Genomic DNA, 22746 nt, shown 5'->3' on the forward strand with positions numbered 1-22746 from the left:
CACTTTAAGGGTGGTAGAAAATCGATAAGTATTAAAGAATTATCGATACACTTTCACGTGAATATCTTCAAACAGGAAGGCCTGATCATACTAGTATCCAACAGAATTAAAGAGGAATTGTGTTCATGATGGCATGAAAACCTAAAAGATTATACAAAGAAAATAAACGCCAATTTTTGGTCCAAAAGGGGGAAATATACCAGAGCAGAAAATGAAGGTTTTGTTGCTTTGTCGTTTTGGATTTTTCCCGTTGTCCAATAAAGAATGATTTTTTAAGTGTGTTATGATGTGTAAAAAACAAGTGCTCTCGGTGCCTTATAAACATGAATACATATTAAATACATATTGTTCTTCAACAACAGACGAACGGTTTAAAATTACCAATTCCCATAACTTGAGTTAAGATATCATTTCACAATTGAAACAAAGTTAACTTACTACTTATTTTCACCTCAAAAATCGAGTATATATTTTTTCTTATTGCAAATCTTTGGAAGCCTTGTGTTGATAAAAATATATATTTCATATAATAAGCCACATAAACGGTTAGTACAAAATCAGGAAAAATGCTTGTTCACACTGGCAACGTTAGCAAGCCGATGAAAAACTATCTGGTAAAAAATTTGATAGAAGTCTATCATAATGGACCAACTCCAAAGAAATCGAGACAGAAGCCTTTAATATATCGAAAAAAATGGCACATAATTTAAAAAAAGAAAGGAATTATTAAAAAAAAAAAGAGAGAATGCTATAGTCGAGTTCCCCGGCCCCGATACTCAACTAGTGGGAATGCAAACGTGAAATTTCATTATTTTTCACGAATATGGTCAGATATTGGGAAATTAAAAAAAAAAATTAAAAATTGCTTCATATAATACCAGTGAACGGTTCGGCGGCTTCAAGGCGTTAGACTTGGTGTGGAAAAAAAGTTTTTAGCAAATCGATAGAAATTTACAGGACTAATAAAATTATTAAGAATTTTCGAAAAATCTTTCAAAAATGTGGGCGTGGCAGTTTTGGGAGGTTTTATGGCGGTAGAGTGGGCGTGGCAACAAGATTCAACATGCGCTGCGTCTTTGCTTCTGGAATCTGTATGTTGAATCTTATAGCTTTTATAGTTCCCGAGATCTCGACGTTCATACGAACAGACGGACATGGCTAGCTAGACTCCGGCTATTAATACTGATCAAGAATATATATACTTTATATAGTCGGAAACGCTTCCTTCTATCTGTTGCATACTTTTCAACGAATCTAGTATACGGTTTTACCAAAGACACTAGAATAACAAGATGCGTAACGGCCATACAAATTTTTGGCACACCATTTTTTGGCCGTGGCTCTAGAGGTGGCTCCAGGCTCTCTTCAGTTTTTGTTCGAGAGAGAAAGAGCGGAGAGCGCTACAGCAAACAGCTCTTTTCTACGCATACAGTGATAGCATACAACTGTATGTGTGCACACGTATGCTCATGTATTGTAAATTTGACAAAATATGCCCTTCACCTTAGAAGTTCGTTGACTTTAAATCTATATTATTTTTTATCAATTGGCACCATGCGAAAAATTCTTGTTTTGCATTGCCTCAACGTTATTATTATTTAAATAAAGCTTAGAAATAGTAATAGACGAATCTATGTACATCACAAAATAAATTTCGAAAATGACTTTATATTAGAATACTTGTCATTAGGGTATTCAGCTTGCGGCGTGAGAAAAATTAATAAGGCAATGATTGTTGAGTCAAAGACACTAGAATAACAAGATGCGTAACGGCCATACATTCGTTTGGCACTATGCAGCCACTGTTTTGGTGAAGGCCAAATTTGCTCTCTTTCCGCTCGCTCACGTTTTATGAAATTAAAAAATAATTATTATTTTTTTGAAATATTTATTTCTCAATGTTATGTCTTCTTTTTGGAAAATTTATGTTTCAAATTACAGTAGTTATAATAATTTCCTTTGTATTTGCTTTAATTATTATTATAATAATTATTATAATAGTCAGGGAATTTTTATTTTATTTCATCATATTGCTACGAAATTGGCCACAACTCCAAATATGTAAATTCGTTTCTTCGATCAGAATTGATTTCGGCCCGAAAATCGTCTTCTAGCACAGCACGCACACATGATATACGCGTTCTCGTCTCTTGTTTTTACTCACACAAGCAAGCAAATTCTATTTTTATATTTCTTACGCTCTCAACGTGAGCGAGCGGAAAGAGAGCAAATTTGGCCTTCACCAAAAAAGTGGCTGCATAGTGCCAAACGAATGTATGGCCGTTACGCATCTTGGTTTTACCAAAGACACTAGAATAACAAGATGCGTAACGGCCATATATTGGTTTGGCACTATGCAGCCACTTTTTTGGTGAAGGCCAAATTTGCTCTCTTTCCGCTCGCTGACGCTGAGTAAGAAATCTAAAAATAGAATATGCTTGCTTATGTGAGTAAAAACAAGAGACAAGAACGCGTATATGTGTGCGTGTTGAGCTAGAAGACTATTTTCGGGCCGAAATCAATTATGATCGAAGAAACGAATTTACATATTTGGAGTTGTGGCCAATTTCGTAGCAATATGATATAAAATAATAATTAAAAATTAACGCCCTGACTATTATAATTTTAAAGTTTTTTAAATTCGTTTGTTAAAATCGCCGCTCGGATTATATTTCGGTACTTCACTATTGCAAAAAAACGATTTTAGTTGAATATAAACTCGATTATATGCGAAAAGATCAAAAAATCGAGGAGCTCTGCGTATAGTCAACTTTAAGCGCGCTTTTCTTCCACCCAAAAGTGCGCGCTTTTTAAAAATATAAAATTGGAATAGACCATAAAAAAAAATTAAACTGAAAGCTGAATATAATGCGCATTTTAAATAATAAAAATTGTTTATTTACATACGTCATATTAACTCAAATGACTTAATAAGTATTCAAAATAATTAAAGCAAATACAAAGGAAATTATTGTAATTTGAAACACATTACATTGAGAAATAAATATTTCATAAAAATAATACATAGTAGAAAATAAAAATTAATAAAATAAATAAAAATATGAAAACTGTTTATTGCAAAAGTCATATCTGGAGGCACGAAGTGCGGACACAAGCACTCAACAATCACTGCCTTATTAATTTTTCTCATGTCGAATGAATACCCTAATGACAAGTATTCTAATATAAAGTCATTTTATAAATTTATTTTGTGATGTACATAGATTCGGCTATTTGTAAGCTTTATTTAAATAATAAATAATAAAACCGTTAAGGCAATGCAAAAGAAGAATTGATAAAAAATAATATAGATTTAAAGTCAACGAACTTCTAAGATGAAGGGCATATTTTGTCAAATTTACAATGCATGAACATACGTGTGCACACATACAGTTGTCTGCTATCACTGTATGCGTAGAAAAGAGCTGTTTGCTGTAGCGCTCTCTGCTCTTTCTCTCTCGAACAAAAACTCGAGAGAGCCTGGAGCCACGGCCAAAAAATCGCGTGCCAAAAATTTGTATTGCGTTACGCATCTTGTTATTCTAGTGTCTTTGGTGTGGGGTAACTTACCTACATATGAGGCAGCACTTGCACTCGACGAAGAAAAGGCCTTCCGGAGTATTTTCACTTCCGACTGGGAACGTGTGCACACATACAGTGTTCGGCTGTCACTCTATGCGTACAAGAGAGCTGCTGGCCAGAGAGCTCTGCTCTCTTGCTTTTGAACAAAAATTCGAAAGAGCCTGAAGACAACAAGCACCAAAAAATTGTGTGCAAACAAATCGCCCGGAGTCCCTATCCCTCTGGACTTTTTCTATTGTACGCATTCTATCCGGAGACGACTCACTTTGCGACCTTTTCTAGGAAGCACGATCTGCCGCCTTCGTGGTGTCGCGCCCTCTTTTGGAAGAAAGCTTACTCAGCACCCATAACTGCACCACTGGTGGATATTTCGGAATCGAAAAGACAGTGGCTACGCTTTTTAACTCCGGCTCCCGAGCTAGCTTGCCCTTGGGCGAACTATCCTCGTACCCATCTCTCTGCTGGACACGATTGGAAAGGTGCAGGGGGACTTTCTCCAAACCGGATTCCGCTATCTCCACGGTCACCAACACTGCTGCCAGAGCCATTGCAGGTTCCAAGTGGAAGGGTGGTACGAAGAAGTTTGCCTGGTGGTGAAGATTGACAACTGTAACGCGTTCAACGCGGCTGACTGGGAAAGGACGCTGGAGTCACATTGGTGTTCTAAAGCTTGCTCTTCCGGAAAGCACCAAGGCTTCGCTGACGGCGTGGCGCTGAAAGTGGTCGCAAAGGAGTTGGCCGAAGCAGCAGCAAATACAGCGATCACGGCTGTCGAAGCATGGCTAGTTTTTGCCGGCCTGGAGTTGGCCTCTAAAAAACGGAAGGTGTCCGTAACTCGAGCAGAAAGCTGGTCGAGGCAGCAAGAATCCAAGTTCTAGGCACCAAAGTGACATTGTAACGCTCGATAAAATACCTTGGAGTCATGCTCGACACGCTCCATTCGTTTCTAGAGGATACTAGAGCATGCCTACCACGCCATTTTCTCATGTATCGATAACCGTCTATAAGGGTCGATGGCCTAACGCCATCACTCCAGTGGGCTTTCGATACTTACCCGGCGGCAAACCTATGTCACCCAAAAATAAGAGCTTTGTCAGCCCAGAGGCCTGGCACTTCTGGACTTTCTCATTCCCTCTCCTCGGTCTTCTTCGTCGAACTCTCAATCCGGTCACGACGCACTGCGCCGTCTTCCAGGAGCCACGTTCTGCCCGTAGCAAATATAAAAATAAAAAACGTGTTCAATTCAAGTTTTGGCGAGGTGGAGGGCATTGACGGGATCGTGACCAACACACCTATCTAAAAAAAATTTCGGTGGGCTTTCCGTATCGGTTGATGCAATTCCAAACAAGTAATTTCAAATGTATAATGTAGATACATAAGTAAATGGTAAATATATGGTAAACAACGAAATATTAGGATAGCATATGGATGATGATCAATAAATTAGAAATTATAAATGAATTAAGAATATTAACACAAAACAAAAAAATAAGGCCTTTATTTACAATACCATATACTAAAACTAATTGCAACAGCTTTAAGGCTCCCGATGCTAAAAAAAAATACATAATGGTGGTAGGCCAATTAAGGCTTACGAAGTTTCCACTGTGTCTGGTCGGATCTGGAATAAATACCAAAAGTTTTCCCAAAAGAAAGCTGTCTTTCATTTACACTGTAGACTGGCTGCAACTCAAATTGAAATTGTTGTAATTCTTAATTTCTCAAAATATTTACTGATTTCTTGATATTTATTCGTCGCCCGGAGAGACTGTTTGAATTTTCATGTGTCAACATCTAGGAAACAATCAGATAACAGCTGAACAGAAAAGTACTGTGTCGATATTAGCCCAATATCATACAAAATGTTAAATTTTTAAAATACTTTGTTGCCTGTTGTTAACTTAATTTAATCGATACAAATGTGAAAATAAAAGAAAGTTCAATCAAAAAAACCAAGTTATAATACAATTTTACTTCACTAGTCACTACACTGATTTCTAGTGACATAACAATTTTGAGGGGTACGGGATCGGGATTGATGCGCTGTCAAGGATTTGGGATTAAGGAAAAAGAAATCATTCATTGAAATTTCAAAAAGATATATTTCGTGTTCTTGTTTAATTGGTTCCAAGCCATTATTCTAGTGTTCTATTACTCGCAGTTAATATACAATTGCTTGAAAAGCAATTTTGAATTTGTATTTAAATTGTGAGCTTTTTGATTCGATTGCATTGTATATGTTAAAAATTAATTAGGTTAGAGTGAAATAATAATTTCAATGTACACTTAGGCATGTTCATCATATACAATACATGTGAATTAGATTTCCTAAATTTGCATTTAGATTGCCAGCATATTATAATACCAGGATTATGAAATAGCGGCTTACGGCCGGAATAGGAATACTATAATGTTATTATAACAACATCGTAATGTGTTTACTAAGTATGCACACAAGCCAATCTTTATGATAAATTTGACAGTATTTATGAAAATCTACAAGTAATTAAATATATGTAATATGTATTGATTTAAGTGAATTCTATTAAACTAGATTTGAGTATTTGGACGCATACAAATTTGACATGTACATATTTGTATATTTTGTATTTTTTTGAATCGATACTAACTACCTATTTGTTTACGGCTAATCTGGGGTATGTTATTATGGCTACAGCATTGGTGCGTAAATGGCACAAAAATTGCAAGGTTCCCAAGACCGAATGCCCTGTAAACTATGGATTCACAAATTACTTATATATGTATGTATGTGTATTTATGTACGTTAATGGCACTTGAACTGAAACTTACTTTAAATAATGACTATCCTATTTTTGTGTATTTACAAACAGATTTTAATTATATTTTTCATTTATCTTCTGAGAACTGGCACCATTGGACAGAACTGCCACTATTCCGGAATTGGCTTTCGGTAATCACCATCCTAGTCGTCTGGTTCGCGCTGAGATGCAAGTTCCACATCATCGGAAGAAAAACCAGAAGGCGATAAGCTTTCTGGGGGATAGAAGAACTGCTGAGGGGGCGTATGTCCACAGTCATGCCCATGAGCGGTGGAAGCAGCTGAAGATGCCATATCCTGCAAGTGATACACAGCTGCAGCGGCTGCAACCGCCACCTGAGCATTAGAACCTCCGGATCCCTTTGGACAGGAATCTGCGCAGAGACTTCCTGAGCCCCCACTGACCCCGCCTGTGCGACACCATAGCTGTCTCATCTCAGCCCTCCGGTTTCGCATCAGGACCTTATATTCGGAAATACGCATCTTTTTACCATCCACAATACAGGTGCGCTTGGGTCGAGGTCTATAGCGGTAGTCCGGATGCTGCTCCATGTGAAGCTTTGAGAGCCTTGACTGCTCTTCGTAATACGGCTGTTTGTCGGCATTGGACATAGCTTTCCAACGAGCACCAAGAATTTTTGATATATTCGAATTATGCATGTCCGGGCAAGCCTTGAGTATCTTTCTTCGCTCATCTTTTGCCCACACCATGAACGCATTCATTGGCCTCTTTATGTGTGGCTTGCTGTGCACGTGGCCGTGGTTGCTTCCGTGTCCATGACCATTTCCTTGTCTCAGTGGCTGCGATGAGGGCGATGCAGGTACAGGGCCTAGTTGACCTGAGTTCAAACTTTCTGGGTCCAACGCAGCCGATCGTTCTGAATTCGTACCACAACTATTTACTGAGTCACGACTCACTCGCGTTGCCCGCGATCCTCCAGAACATACAACAGATGAGTTCCACACTCTCCCCTAGAACAAATTAAAGAAGTCCGCATTAATAACCTAGAAAGTAAATTCGTTTTCAAAAGAAACAAGACCAAGTGCTGTTTTAGAAAGAGTGCGGTCGACATTACGTTATATAGATACCACTTGTGCAAGCAAGATTAAGATAGGCAAGAGGGACTACAGCCAAATATTATTATCAAGAAAATGGTTTACATTTTGCTTAGCAAGATAATTTACCTTCACAAAGACGTGCTATTAAATAAAATAAATTAATCCGATTTAAAAAAAAATCTACAAAATTAATTTTACTTACATGACTTTTTAGAAGGGGCGACTCTATCTCCGCATAATGTGGTTGCCCCTGGTGCCAACTGAGGGGAGGACTGGACACAACAGGAGTAAGACTTTCGCAGTGATCCCTTTGAGAAGAGTTGTTCGGCGATGAACTTGGTGATCCCTTTGGCTTGCTGAGATTAAGTGGAGCATCCATTTCCGAGTCTTGGGCTTCAGACGGACTCGAAATGCTGTGATTGTCTGTCGGGGATGGTGGAAAGTTTTTGGAATAATCAGCTATCCGACCATGTGGAGATTCCGGAGGTGTGTTATGGCTGTATGAGAGGATTTCGTAAGGTGGATTCTCGTATGTTGGGGACTCCGGCCTTGACATGCAGGACCCCCCATTGCCGTCCCTTCTCATTTCTCCGATTTCCATTTGGGGATTAGAATCTGTGTTCAGTAGCTCATTACCTCTGGTGGCTAAACCGACTATATTAGTGTTGTTCGAATAATGGCTGCTGTTTTTGTTATTTTTGGCAGCTGCTACTGCTGCAGCCGCCAGAGCTGCTTGAATGTGCGCAGCTGCCACAGCCGCAGTGGACCACATAGGAGCTAGTGCCATTTTGTGTGTGCTGAATGGCTCACTTTGCGGGTGACTGTGATGATGAGTTGGGACAGATTGGGGATTCTCATGACCGGGAATGAGCTGCAGGAGCTGTTGGGGAGGCATTGGGGGCTGTAGGAAGGCCGGAAGGAATGGCATCAAGTTTCCGGAAGATACGGAAACTGCCTGTTGATTCTGATGTTGGGGGTTCGCTGCAGCAAAGCAACCTGCCCCGAACTGGTTGCTCAGATGATTGTGCAATTCCTGAAGGCAGCTTTCGTGCTGCAGTCTCTGCACGTTCTGAAGTTGTTGTTGCTGTTGAGCACTCGCATCAATGTCGGTCATGCTATCGTAATGGACCTGAAAAAAGACAACAAAAGCTACATAAACTCAAAAATGTCTGAAGATATCATTTGACCGTCCATAAAACCAAAAAAAATCGTCTAACTTTGTCGTCGTACTTTGCAAACACAGTGAATGAGACATTTGCAATCCACATTTTTATACCCGTAACTCGTATAGGAAGTTAATATGCTAGATTCGTAGAAAAGTATGTAGAAGGTATAAGAAAGAGATTCCACCCTTGAAGTATACATATTCTTGATCTAGATCAATAGCCGAGTCGATCTAGCCATGTCAATCCGTCTGTCTTTCCGTCCGTATGAACCTTTAGATCTTGGCAACTTAAAGCTAGAAGTTAGATTATTACTCGGACTCAGGAACTATATAAGCTAGTAGGTTAAGACAGGACATACATAGATGCAGGTCAAGTTTGTTTCCAAATGAATCAATGGAATCATTTGCAGCATTTACCGGACTTATACCCCTACACAATACATTATAAAAGTTGTGGGGTCGAATCTTCCAAATCTGATAAGCAAATTTTTATTAATTTACTTCGAATGTTTTATTCTGATTTTTTTTACATGTTGAAATTAAATATATCATTTCGATACTTCAGAGTACTATACAACAATTATACTAGATTACTACCCAGCAATGCATACAATATGAGAAAAAGAAAAATAATTTTAAGAAGTTATACCCAGCCGAAGCCACTGCAGCTTTTAGCTTAGTTTAAGCATGTCTGGTCTTTTCGAGACCTCGGACATAATTATTCAGCATCTGATTCTCCAATTTTGATTCAGAGATACAAGTTTTCAATTTGAAAAGTCTTCTTCCTTTATAATCTTTTAAACGGGGAATCGAAATTGATTATTCTAGCTTATCATTTTGGTTTTGCTGAAGATCCCACAAGACGTCTTCCTGAAAAATTCCTTAATCTGAAAGTCAAAGGAAAGGAAAAGAATGTGCTTTCTCATTGTAAGCATTGGGAATCACAGCTACGACTATCGGCTAGTCAGGGTAGGACAGGGCCAAGGCTGTTGCATGCGGCAATAATCCTCAAGGCATTCAGACATTTTTCGGGAGTTCCGAGCCATGCCAACTCATCAACAAGAAGACAATTAACGATTTTATTTGCCTATCTTTGATTAAAATTAGATTCTTCGCCGTATGACATTTGAGGTAATCTTTTGTAAACTGCGCACACTATATACCCGTTACTCGTGTAGTAAATTGGTTTTCTAAGGTACATTTTGATCAGGATTACTAGCCGAGTCGAATTATGCATGTCCTCCTGTGTGTCTGCATGTCTGATTGACCGTCCGTGTGTACGTTAAAATATCGGGAACAAAGAAAACTAGAAAACTAAGGTAAGATTAAGCGTGCAGATTCTAGAGACGCAGACGCAGTTTGTTTTCGAACGGTGCCTCAGAAATCGCTCAAAATTGCCACACCCACACTTTCGAAAAATGTTTTTTTGTCTTATAATTTATCATTTCTCTAGCCAATTTCTAACGGTATGCCAAAAACACTTTGTATACGCCGCTCCTTACACCTACAAAACGCCCATACTTTTGAAACATTTTTAAATTTTATTTCCCAGTATCTATCGATACCCCAGAAAAATTATGAAATTTTTCGTTCGCTCTCCCATTAGCTGAGTAACGGGTATCTTAAGTCTGAGAACTCGACTGCCGCACTGTCTGTGGTTTTAATTTTTATTAATATGCCAAACACATTTTTCCGCTTAATGTCTACAAACCAGAAAAAACTGTTACGCCCTCACTTTAAAAATTAAATTTTTTTTTTTTTTGGCAAAAAAATTAATCCTATTGAATAAAAAAGTAAATAAATCTACAACCTTTTTAAGGGATTGGTAATGGAACACACTATTAATATTTGAACAAAATAATATTAATATTGAACATAAAATATAAAGATATCTCATTAACCACTTTTAAAAATTGAAAATTTGCTCCGAATATTTTTTTTTTAATTATCACTATTAGCTTGTGGGGCTTTTTATTTCACTTGCACAAACCAAACCTGTGTTAGTTTAATATTGTTTTTCTTGCTTTGGACTCTCACACACTAGCCATGGGCTTTCGTTTATTTATCAAATGGTTCACCTCACGCACCCTCAGAAGTTGTGCCATAACAGCAGTCAATCCAATCGAGCTGTTAAAAATTTAAATAGGGAGGATGGTCAGAAACGTCTGCGCCTGATTGGCTAGGGCAATGCGACACAATGGCAAATCGGAGTGTGACCCGTATCACTATCGGTATCAGTACCCGTAAACGTCACTGCAAAGCAACACTGTCCCTCCACCGCCACCGACCACATATTTTTTGTTCGGTGTTCGTTGCTTAGTGCTCAGCTCTGCGGGCAGCGTTTGCTATACATACGCTGTTAAATCAGGCAGAGGGTATCCGAGCAACTGTTCTGCTCTGACCCTCGGGCCTTTAGCTTCCGAATCAACTTGCCGTTCTTTGCGCACTTAGGTTAGGGTAGCCCTCGTCGTCGCAGACGCCTTGGCATCTACTTCTCCGGTCGAGCCATCGCGGGAAACTGACGACGCTGGAACATCCGACTACAGCTGAGGATGCTGATGTGATGTCAGAGCATTACTCTTCGAGACGCTTAGAAATCAGCAGCTGCGCATAGTGGGTGCATTGATATATAAATGGTCATATATTGAAAATTGAAAAAATGCATTACAGGAAATTAAGTTTCACATTGCGACACATTTTCAATCGAAGCTTAGGCATTAACCAAATATGTAAGAATTTTTTTGGACACCAGCATTTAACTAACATTTAAGCCCGCACCAACAACATAGGAAGTTAATATTTTACGACCGATCTGCAATAATTATATTATCTATTACACAAAAATATAAAGATTAACTACATCTTGCTTTTAGTCCGAGAGCGACATCTTCCTCACTTTGTTCGGCAGTTCCGCCCACTGTGCAGCTTACAGTTTACTCTTTATGCGCTCTTCGCATCTCTTTATGCTGCTATTCGCTTTCCATAAGCACTCCCCCATTTAGGTCACGAAACAGCTCGCCGAGTGGTTGGCTGGGGATCGACGTAAATGTGTGTGGGCGTGGATTCAATTGTTCTGCACATACATATTGTTGCACGAATTACGAGAATTGTCTCTTTCGCTCCTTGTATTTAAAGCCACGGTTTTCTATCTCTCTCACTCAATCGGCCCCAGCCCCCTTCCCCATAGAACAGCTTTTGTCTCTGTCTAGCCTGTACGCGAGTATGCTTAACTCAGCCGAGTGAATACATGAATGCCAAGAAACAAAAACCTTTTTGTTTCTACTCGACTCCAAAATCGATAGAAAGAAAGCCAAGGAGGGCATTGTCCAACAAAATCGTACCTATGTACAATGAAGCTCCGCCCCTTTTCGTGCAGCGACGTCACGAGTAGTGGTGGTTACTGCTCCGCTTGTCTCAGCCAATTGTCTCGTCAATTATTTGCTATTGTACTGCAGTATTGCGTTTCGGTTGGTGGACGAATAGCGGGAAGCTGGTATATTTATAAGCAACACATGGACTCGCCCTGGCAACTCGTACATGTGAGTGATTATTTACCTGCCCTTTAGCCTTTAAATTTTGGCCATGTACGCATGGGCGTAGCCAGGAAACTCTCTATGGCCAGTTTTAGCACAAAGCATATTTTGTAGAAAAAATATACAACATGTATGTATGTATTTTTGGAAGAAAATAGGAAATGACGCCGTCAACGTCCCCACAGTTAGACAACAGATCAATCGCCATTCAAGTCGATATGCGATCGGCTTCACGCTCACACCAACCACAAATCGGCTTCAATGGCTAATACGACGACCAGGTAAAGACTGAGGCGACATCCAGGAGACCTTTAGACAAGGGGGAGGCAAAGAACGCAAGTGCTAGCGAAAACTATTAGCTGATCGAACTTATTATTCAAATTTATAATTAATCTTTGCTGTTATGTTTTAATGTTATTTTCATTGCCTCTGTTAGTTCCTACGTTTTAAAGCCATTCAATTGCTTGCTTAACGTAAAATAATTTTTATATTATATACAAAAGAATGAAAATAATAGGAAATGACTTAACTCGTCAAAGAATTGATTTTGAGCTATGAATGTAATGGCTGCATTTGTACACGCATTATTGTTGGTCTTTTATATCAAAACAAATAGCAAGTGAAACCCGAGTTCCTCGACTGTCAGACAGCCGCTATTATGAGATAGTAAATGATAAATATTGGCCAGTAAATTAATAAGATAAAAAACCACATTGGTAAACCCGATCAAGAATATGTTTAGGTATCTGTGAATCACTGTGATTACTAAAAGTACACATAGACATGAATATCTTCTGTAGTTGTCCGATCATTACGAGTGTTACACCAATTACCCCAGGACTTTGATACCATATAATTCAGAAGAAAAATCGCCATTTCTAAATGCTAACAAAGATTCTTAAACAAATTTGTAAAAATACAATAAACAAACACAAAAGGGAATGCTATTGTCGAGTTCCCATGCTATCAGATACTCGTTACTCAGCTAGTGGAAGTGAGAGCACGAAATTTCATGAAATTTTCGGTAAATATTGGGGAATAAAATAAGAACAAGAGGGAATGCCATAGTCAAGTTCCCCGATTATCAGATACTCAGTTACTCAGAACAGTTTTCTGACATTGAAGAATAAAATGAGAAACAATTTTTACATTTTTTTGGGCGCTAGAGTGGGCGGGCCATATGGGTCAACAAACTTGTATCTATGTCTCTGGAAGCTTTATGCTTTATCTCAACCTTTTAGCTATCTTAGTTCGTGAAATCTCGACGTTCATACGGACGGATAGACAGACAGGGATTGAGATTGGCTATTGAGAGAGATTAGCTATTGATCCTGATCAGGAATATATATAAAATATATACATACCTCTGAATGAGGTAAAAACTACAGAAGATCACACATTTAGCACACAAAATCACTAGTATATTATTTGGTGAAGAATGATGACTTTGCATTTGCTAAATAAATACACCTCTTGGACATCAAGTACGTCGTTTTATTAATTTTAAAAGATATATGAATAAAACACATAATTTAATTTTGTTGCTTTCTAGACAAATAGGGAAAACAGCTGCCAAAGGATATGTTTTAAACTTCTATGGCATCCGAACCGGTAAAGTTTTCAACTTCAACTATATATTAGGTCCGAATTCCAAGCATGCTTTCTGGAAATAATTGGGATAAATATCATAACTGTTAATTTACCCTAACAAAACAGTAACAGGTGACAGTTATAGTGACCACCCAGATTTAGAAGAAGTCAAAGAAGCCCCGACCGAATCATTAGATGCGTAACAGGCTTGACTATATGACCTTAAGCATTCCTGAATATATACTTCTCTATGAAAGACTTTAAGGATTTCAGTACGGGGTGATATTGTTTGGTGGTAAACAAAAAATTTTAACAACAAGTCCCATCCCCAAAATCCACTTCCTCATTTACCCACGGAACTGTTCCGATGAGCTGGGCTAGAAGTATATACTTGAGAGCTTGACAATGTGTCGAGTTCGTTTCGCGGCGTTAATGAGGTACCGGTGTCCGGGTGTGCGGGTTTTTCTAGAATGGAAGCCAGAGTGTTCATATTCATATTGTTGGTGCAGATTGGAGGGCCTGGGGCCTCAAAACTCTTGCTGCTTTAATTAAAGCAGATACTTATCCTTATTTTATTTTGTGTAACTAGTGTGTGGACAATCTCAAATTGCAAAAACCCACCACCTTATGTTCCGAACTGCAAGCGAAAATTGAAAACATCAATTTGGATATATTATCAAAGAAACACTCATCAATTAATTAATCGGCATTAAGTCGAACAGCTTTTGTATTCCTAAATTTTTGGGGCACAACAAAGACTTCGGTAATACCAAAACAATAAATAAGATTAAACAAAACGGAATATACAAATGAAGTACAATTTAATAATGAAAATAAACAAATAAATAAATAAGTCTGACCATGGTGGGTGGTTGTCAATAAAGGAAGCGGATGCGCCTGGCCAGGGGTATTTGAAACTGACTGACGCTGAATGTCAAAGTAAACGAATCGAATAAATAAGTAAAGACAACATACGCCCAAACATCAACAATAAAACCGTAGCTACATATACACAACAGCTCAAAACGAAACGGAACGCAAACAAAATAAAATAACGGAATAAAACAATCAGGAAATTGTCCTTTGATCTTTTTCCACCGACCCACCTTCAACCCATCCCTATAAAAGCGTAATTTTCGAATGGCTCATAGATGCTTTTGAAGGCAATGTCAAAAGTAACGAGATAGACAAATGAAATCGCAAACACAAATTGCTTAAGTTAGTTTCAATTATGGTTCTGTTGAAAGTTAAACAAGAATTTTCCTTAACGAGAAATGTTAGTTTTATAAGCTGGGTTGCCTTATGGTGTGTTTCTAAAAAATGGATATACAAAACTAAGTTAATATATTTATATTTTAAGTAGCTATCTGTAGACAAAAAACGTTTAACTAGACGAGTGGTCCTGGCCACGTGCGTCCGAATGCAGGCTGTAATCACGAAACTGGCCAAAGCGTTCGATTGTTATTCATTTTATTATCTGTATCCCCAACATTGCCACGCCCAAAACTTTTACGCACACTTTTTTAAAATAGTTCATTTTTTATTTTACTATTTTCCTTTCTGATTTCTATCGTAATATCAACACAATGGCGATATATATGCGTTATTTTATATGCCATATTCAACTTCCCCGACTATCGTAATATCATAATTTTTCAGGGATATCGATTAGGTATTGCTGAATAAAATGAGAAAAAATTTAAAAGTGGTTCAAAAGTGTGGGTGCGGCAGTTTTTGGCGGTTTGTTTGCTAAAGAGTCTGCGTAGCAACATGAACCAATAAACATGCGCTGCGTCTATGTCTCTGGAAACTGCATACTTAATCCCAACTTTCTAGCTTTTATAGTTCCTGAAATCTCGACGTTCAAACGGACGAGCGGCAGAGAGCCGAACGGACTCGGCTATTGATCCTGATGAAGAATATGATATACTTGATATGCTCGGAAACGCTTCCTTTTGCCCGTTTGCTACTTTTCAACGAATCTAGCATACCCTTTTATTTTACGAGTAACTGGTATAAAAACTATAATCCTTGGAAGTGACCGATTTTGGCGTTTTGAGGACGTTGGAGTGATGTAGTAGTCATTTAAAACAAATTTTGTCTACGTTTAAAAAATATATATGCTTAATCTAAATTTTCTACAGTATATTACAGTACCCCAGGTCGACGCGGCTAGTGATCCATGGGAAAAATATTTATGAAGACTATCAGTTGCGTAAACACTTTTTCACTAACCTAATATACCCTAGTATATACCCTAAGGGTATAGAAATCAAAAGAATAATTAAACGTGTTAGCGTGATAGTTTTCGGCGATTTGTGGTTCTTCTTCATAAGGTTGGAAAAGCGTCCTTTTCTCAGTTGCGAACTCAAATTCTAACACTTTTTATCAGGGTATTAAAATGTGACTTTGTCCCATCTATTCAGGATCAGTTTCTGCATACATTTTAAAAAAATGTTGTGTACCCTTGCGCCGGAAAAATATACGTACATATGAAAGTACCATATATATATGGTAACATAAACTTCACTTATGCATGTTCAAATGTTGCTTGTGCTTGGATGTGTGTTTATATCATTCGGCGTCCTTCGGCGTATTCCCTTATACATATCTCAAAGTTGCGACAAACATCTCAATATTCTAGCGGGGATGTACTTTTCTTTTATTTTCGTTATTTATTCATTATTGTGGGGAAGGCGTCAGCAATAATAAAAACACAAAAGGATTGTCTGACGCAACTTGGGTCTTAAAAACACCAGTGACAGAAAATGCGTATTTACCCCTTTCTGATGTTGACTAGACCATATACCACAGCATTGCATGGTATATCTTTTTCGGAATTCGAATATAGATAACTTAATAAAGTTAAATTAATATTTAATCTCGGTTTTAATTTCTTCAAAGTTTGAAGACTATATCCTATATATGTCCCGTAGGAACAGTTAAAAAATAAATTAATAATATTAGAAAGGAAATCATAGTTTCGTTGGTATACACTACTTTATCAAAGTCCTAGCTAACTATAGGTCTACATTTAAAATTGATTAACTAACTAACAGGTAACTTATAAACAAATCAGTCGATTAGGCTTTCGTTTCAGCCAATAAATATGTATATGTATTAGAAATTTTAAAGCACATAATTTTATATTAAAAAACCTTACCGGCAATTTAAAAAAATGCCCTACATTTTCATGGCGGACTTAATGGGTGAACGAACAGGTGAAATGCAAATGTGCAAAAAGAAACCTAGGACGAAAATATAAAAGGGCACTATGATGTTAAGTAAACACTACCTTTTTGGGGATTGAGTTAAGTTTAAATGCAAGAGGGTAAGAGTGGGGTGCCAATCGTGCTAGTCGAGTTAACGTTTTAAGCATGTCCAATGCTTTATTTATTTGACGTAAATTGTTGGGTTGAGTGTGTTGGTTATGGATGAAGATTGATGACGTCGATTGATGATCGTTAGTATCCATATTATTGGAGGGGTTGCTGCTGTTCTTGGAATTGTGTCGCGTGATACCGTATTGCTCGGCTACTTTTATTGCCCATATCCTTGGTAGAAGTCACCGTCCTGGATTTTGGATCTACGTCACATCCGAAGGCTACAGCTTGAGTGAATACGCCCAAGCTCTTCATTTGTGACCCCATTGTCTGGCGGGAACAATGGGCCTTGAATATCCCAATACATTGAATGTGGCGCTACTTTGGCAACAAAACATTGACAATGAGCATCTAATTTGAATGCTATTTTGTCCTTTGTTGTCAGAGATTTAATCATCTCCTTCTAGCCGGGTCTGTAGCTGCCTGGCATTTTCCATCATTAGAGCTGCCATTGTTTTCGGTATTACATAAGCGCTTTATTCGGAGGGCGAGTGATGGGTGGTCAAAAGATTGGAGCAGCTAACTTACACATGTGAATTTTATAATAGCTCTTTTAAAATTGAGATGGGATGCGTTTGCTAACAGCTTCTAATACTTTGTATCGGATTGCTTGAAACTTGGTGATAGACGAAGCACTTGAAACCCAACCTTTCAATTTTTTCAAATACTGTTTTCAATTCAAATTTCAATTTCCCCAATATACTTCTGAATTTCCTGGTTAAGGGCAACAGAGATGCGAGTTGCGGGCGATATGTGGAAGATTCATGCGTATAACGTTTGCAGTGCGAACGTTAAATAATTCGTAATTGAGTTGACGCCGACCCAGGATGCAGGATTCAGTTTGTTCGTGGGCGTCGAAGGGCAGGGACAAAGTTGCAAGTCGTCGTGCAAAGAAAGAAAAAACAATTACCCAGCAAACGATGGGCGGTCCAAGATGAAATACGGTTCTATTAAAGAAGTGAATGCTGTTTCCTGGCCCACGGGCCCCTCCATCTCGTTCCTCATATGCCGCGACCTTTGCTTTGACCAAGACATTTGCACTTGACATTAGCCGCGCGGGTGGGCCGAGGGTGGTTTTTACAGCGGCTTGTATTCGTAATTAGAATAAAGCCAGAAGTTGAGTGGCGGTTTTTGCAGCAGCCACAGCGCCTTTGCCACTTCTACTCATAGTCGTCCCCATGAAAATACAAATCAGTTATTTGTATTCTCAAACAATTCAATGACCCGCACGTGCAGTTGCATCACCCTGCTTACAGTACGTTCCCTTTTGTATATGTTGTTTTAAGGGTCCATCAAGACAAGCGTTGAAGTTATATTCGCTTGCCTTTTTTTAAAGTCTATCGACAAATACGTTGAAAAATCTCAGGTGTGTTTCCACAGAGGAGAGGACACGCTACCACCTCTGGTGGGATAAGCCCAGGGGGTTCACCCAAACAAAGAATGTGAGAGCAACAACGAACTGTAGCAAAGGTAAGTAATGTTTGTTGTAATCGTGAAGTATTGATTTCTTGATTTAAGAACATGTCTAATTATCGATATTATTTTACAAATGTTTAACATGACCTAAATTTCTATTATACACATACATTTCTTATAATTTCGATTACAATTACTTTGAAGAAATTATACTTTTATTTAAATACACAATGATAAATAAATAGTTTGGGATGCAGAACATAATTATGATAAAAAGATTTAGTAGCTTTTATATATATTTAAATGGTAACCTCACTAGAAATAAAGGAGTTACATTATTGAATTCCAAGCCAATTATTTTTTTATAATTAAAATTGCTGTCATACGAGATAAAACTATTTCCAAATAAAATACTATGTAATATATGTACGCACTTGTTAAAGTTTTGTTTTCGACTTTGAGACTTAAAAGTTTAAAACAAACTTGAGCTAACCAGTCTGCATCGTGCACATAAAGAAATCCTTGATCGGGCGATGTTCATAGTTTTCGCCGCCATCTGGGAGTTTGAGTGGTCGTGTTTTATGTCGAGTTTCTTAGCCAGCAGATGCCCCTTACTTTACTCAGTTAATGGGAGTTTCAAATTCTTTAGTTACTATTTATGCATAAATATTTTGCTGGAAGTATAACAAAGTCGTCTCTTACTGTACCACGTGGTATCATCACCAGCAACAACAAAATTGTAGACTAACGTCAGCAATAAAACAGAATCATTTTATCATGATAATTGAGTTGCATTTAATTTCAATTTCACGGCATTTTGGTGGCGAAGAAAAAAATAATGTGAATCAGAATAATTACTTTTGCATTTAATATTTAATATCGCTCGTATCGCAGTTCATCCAATGCCTGTGAACCCGGGACCATTATTATGAATTCTCTAAGGAAGTTAAAATATTTAAAATAAGGCTAGTCAGCCACCCGTTGTGTCTAATTTGTTTTCCCGTGGGGTTTGCTTTTAAACATTTATTTTTATCTTATCCCATCAATGGATCTAGGATGGCTCCTTTTTACAAGAGAACGGTATTGATTTTCTGTTAGTGCCATCTGAGAAAGAAATGGTCTCGAGAAACCCTCCAAAAGCACTTGTACAACCTTCCTATCAACAACAATGCCGCAAGATGTGTACGACAATGCGAAATTATTCAATAAGAAAAGGCTCAAGGCGAAAGAAACTTTTTTCAGAGTCATCCTTTAGAACTAAGGAGTCAGTCAATGAAGCGATGACACAGCGTGTCATCTGTGTAATTTGCAGCTCTAATACCCCCGCATTCGTTCACTGTCACTACTGTTCGTATACCTTGTGTTATTGGAATATTAACGGTTTTTGTTACAGCTTTCGGGGACAGGAACAGCCGCTTGGGAATTCGGATTCGACAACTACGCGGCTGAATGTCTCAGCTGGTGGTTGCGGGATTGTGGTTGCTTCAATTTTTATCAGATTAAGCCTAGTTGGCAGACGACACACGGAGCGTGCCAATGAATTTTAATAGTAACAGCCACCGCAATAGCAATGTCAGTACCAATCTAAGAAAACATAGCATTCCTCAGGACTTGACAACTTGATAGTTCGAAACTTATGGGTTGTACTCAAATAGAGTCAGAAAATTATATCAAAGGGAATTTGGATTATGATTATATCCGTTACTCGTAGAGTAAAAGGGTATACTAGATTCAATGAAAAGTATGTAACAGGCAAAAGGAAGCTTTTCCGACTACACAAAGTGTATATATTCTTGATCAGAATCAATAGCCGAGTCGATCTAGCCATGAATGTCGTATGAACGTCGAGATCTCAGGAACTGTAAATCCTAGAAGGTTGAGATTCAGCATACAGATTCTAGAGACAAAGACGCATCGTAACCTTATTGGCCCATTTTGCCACGTCCACTCTGACTCCCACAAACCGCACAAGACTGACACGCCCACCTTTTTGAACCATTTTACCAAATTTCTTCATAATTTTATTAGTCTTGTAAATTTCTAATGATTTGCAAAAAAAAAACGTTTTTGCCACGCCCTTTCTAACGCCCTAAACCCCCGAACCGGCCACTCCCATACTTTGGAACAATTTTTGAATTTTTTCTCATTTTATTCCTCAATATCTATCGATATCCCAGAAAAATGATGACATTTCGCGTTCGGATTCACACTAGCTAAGTAACGGTTATCTGATAGTCGGGGAGCTCGACTATAGCATTCTCTCTTGTTCTAATCTAAAATCGAAGGCAATAATAATATGTTCGACGAAACATAATAAAATAATAATAAAATTTAAATACGAAATGCAACAAAATTTACCTTTTATACATCATAGGTAATTGTCATAAATAAATGTGCGAATGAAAAATTTTAAAATTCTTTTGCTCGTAAATATGTATGGTTAATATCAATTTTCCAGCTTTTATAGTTCCTGAGATAGATCTGTTTATATCCAGATCAAGAATTTATAGGAACTGGTATAATAATCACGAAATAACGTATTTTTCTTGCCTGAAGCCTCTAAACATATACTGATACTCTACTTTCCTCTTACCTGAACTATGGCTTTCATAAATATTTCTTTCTTAAAATTGGGCCTAAGAACGGATTAACACTATATTTTATTTGCACTTAAATGTACATAATTACACAGCTAATTTTGTAAGCTGGTAAAAAGTTTTCTTTATGTGACTACTCCATCCTCTTAATGACCTGCACACGTGCGAACAACACTTACCGGACACAATGTTTTAACTAATTGTGTACCACAAACACGCACTTCGTCACAGATTTATTTGCTATTTCAGGAGTCATTAGCTTCGTAAACGAAGAGGAAGTCAGCCCTATTTCAAGTGCTCTCTTGCTTTATTAGAAGAAAGGGGCTTTCTACGGGACTTAATAGAGATAATGCAAACGACTTTTTGGGAATTGTGGTTGTTGGATGTTGGAAAAGTCATTTCCAATAACACATATTATAATAATCCAAATTCTTATAATCATCCAAGTTCTTATAACTTTTCTACATAAACTTCACTTCTTTATATAGGACACGATGATATGGGCTTAGGTCGCCTAATGAGTTTCGGATGTCTTACTAACTCTAAGAACTATTTCCATTTGATTTTGATTTTTGAAAAAACAGTTGTAAATAGCTATGTCTCCTATACCCATAACTAAACTCATGCGGCAGGGGACTAATGCTGCTATTTTAGTAAATTAATTCGGCACACTTCAATAGAAAATGAATAAAAGGGCAAACCAATATTTTGATAAATCGTGCCGAATGAATACATTTTTGTTTATTCTTAGTTGAATAAAAATTGTTTTATGTCACGAAAGATGATATCAGAACTTTTGTATGTTTCGATTTTCACTAGTTTTTACCCTGTTCACAGGTGTTTTTGCTTGATATTACAGCCCCACAATTATAAATATAAAATGCCAACGTGGAATAATTATTTCGCTTAAGCTTAACGTATTAACAAATTTTACATCTTTAGGGTATAGTCAAAAGTAAAATAATTGGTCGACGCAGAATCAATGTATGTTTTAGATCGAAGGAAAATTCGTTTTTATCGGGATAAACTTTTCACAGTCGATATTTCTCCGTAAAATACAGTTTTCTTCCTAAATACTTGCAAATTCAAAAAAATATTGAAATTTCGTGTTCGCGTTTCCCCTAGCTGAGTATAGGGTCGAGGAACTCGACTATAGCGTTCTCTTTTCTTTTTGTACCCGTTACTCGTAGAGAAAAAGCGTATACTATATTCGTTGCCAAGTATGTGGCATCCAGAAGGAAGCGTTTCCGACTTGATCAGGATCAACAGCCGAGTCGATCTAGCCATGTCCGTCTGTCCGTTAAACGTCGAGATCTCAGGAACTATAAAAGCTAGAGACAAAGACACACCGCAAATTTGTTGACCCATGTTGCCACGCCCACTCTAACGCCTACAAACTCCACAAAACTGCCACGCCAACACTCTTGAAAAATGTGTTGATTTGCTAAAAACGTTTTTGCCACGCCCAGTTTAACGCCTTGAAGCCGCCGAACCGTTACCTCCCACAATATGGAACAATTTTTAAATTTTTTCTCATTTTATTTTCCAATATCTGTGGATATCCGTGAAAAATGATGAAATTTCGCGTTCGCATTCACACTAGCTGAGTAACGGGTATCTT

At 37.8% G+C, this 22746-nt stretch overlaps 1 protein-coding gene across 4 annotated transcripts in view; it reads right to left on the minus strand.

The window, feature by feature from the left end:
- Positions 1-5664: 5664 nt before the first annotated feature.
- Positions 5665-22746, minus strand: part of LOC117146243 (transcription factor SOX-5) — a 35187-nt gene continuing 18105 nt past the window's right edge. For 2 of the 4 annotated variants that reach the window (XM_033312166.1, XM_033312164.1), the window contains 2 exons: positions 7644-8570; positions 5665-7354 (listed from right to left, as the gene is read on the minus strand). In XM_033312166.1, the coding sequence (XP_033168057.1) occupies positions 6527-7354; positions 7644-8555 (1740 nt within the window). In that variant the 5' untranslated portion in view covers positions 8556-8570 and the 3' untranslated portion in view covers positions 5665-6526. Of the gene's footprint in view, positions 7355-7643; positions 8571-10961; positions 11130-22746 lie in introns of those variants that run through there. The other 2 variants (XM_033312167.1, XM_033312165.1) reach the window with 2 other exon arrangements.

The sequence above is a fragment of the Drosophila mauritiana genome, chromosome 4 (genome assembly GCF_004382145.1).
Source record: "Drosophila mauritiana strain mau12 chromosome 4, ASM438214v1, whole genome shotgun sequence".
Lineage (NCBI taxonomy): Eukaryota > Metazoa > Arthropoda > Insecta > Diptera > Drosophilidae > Drosophila > Drosophila mauritiana.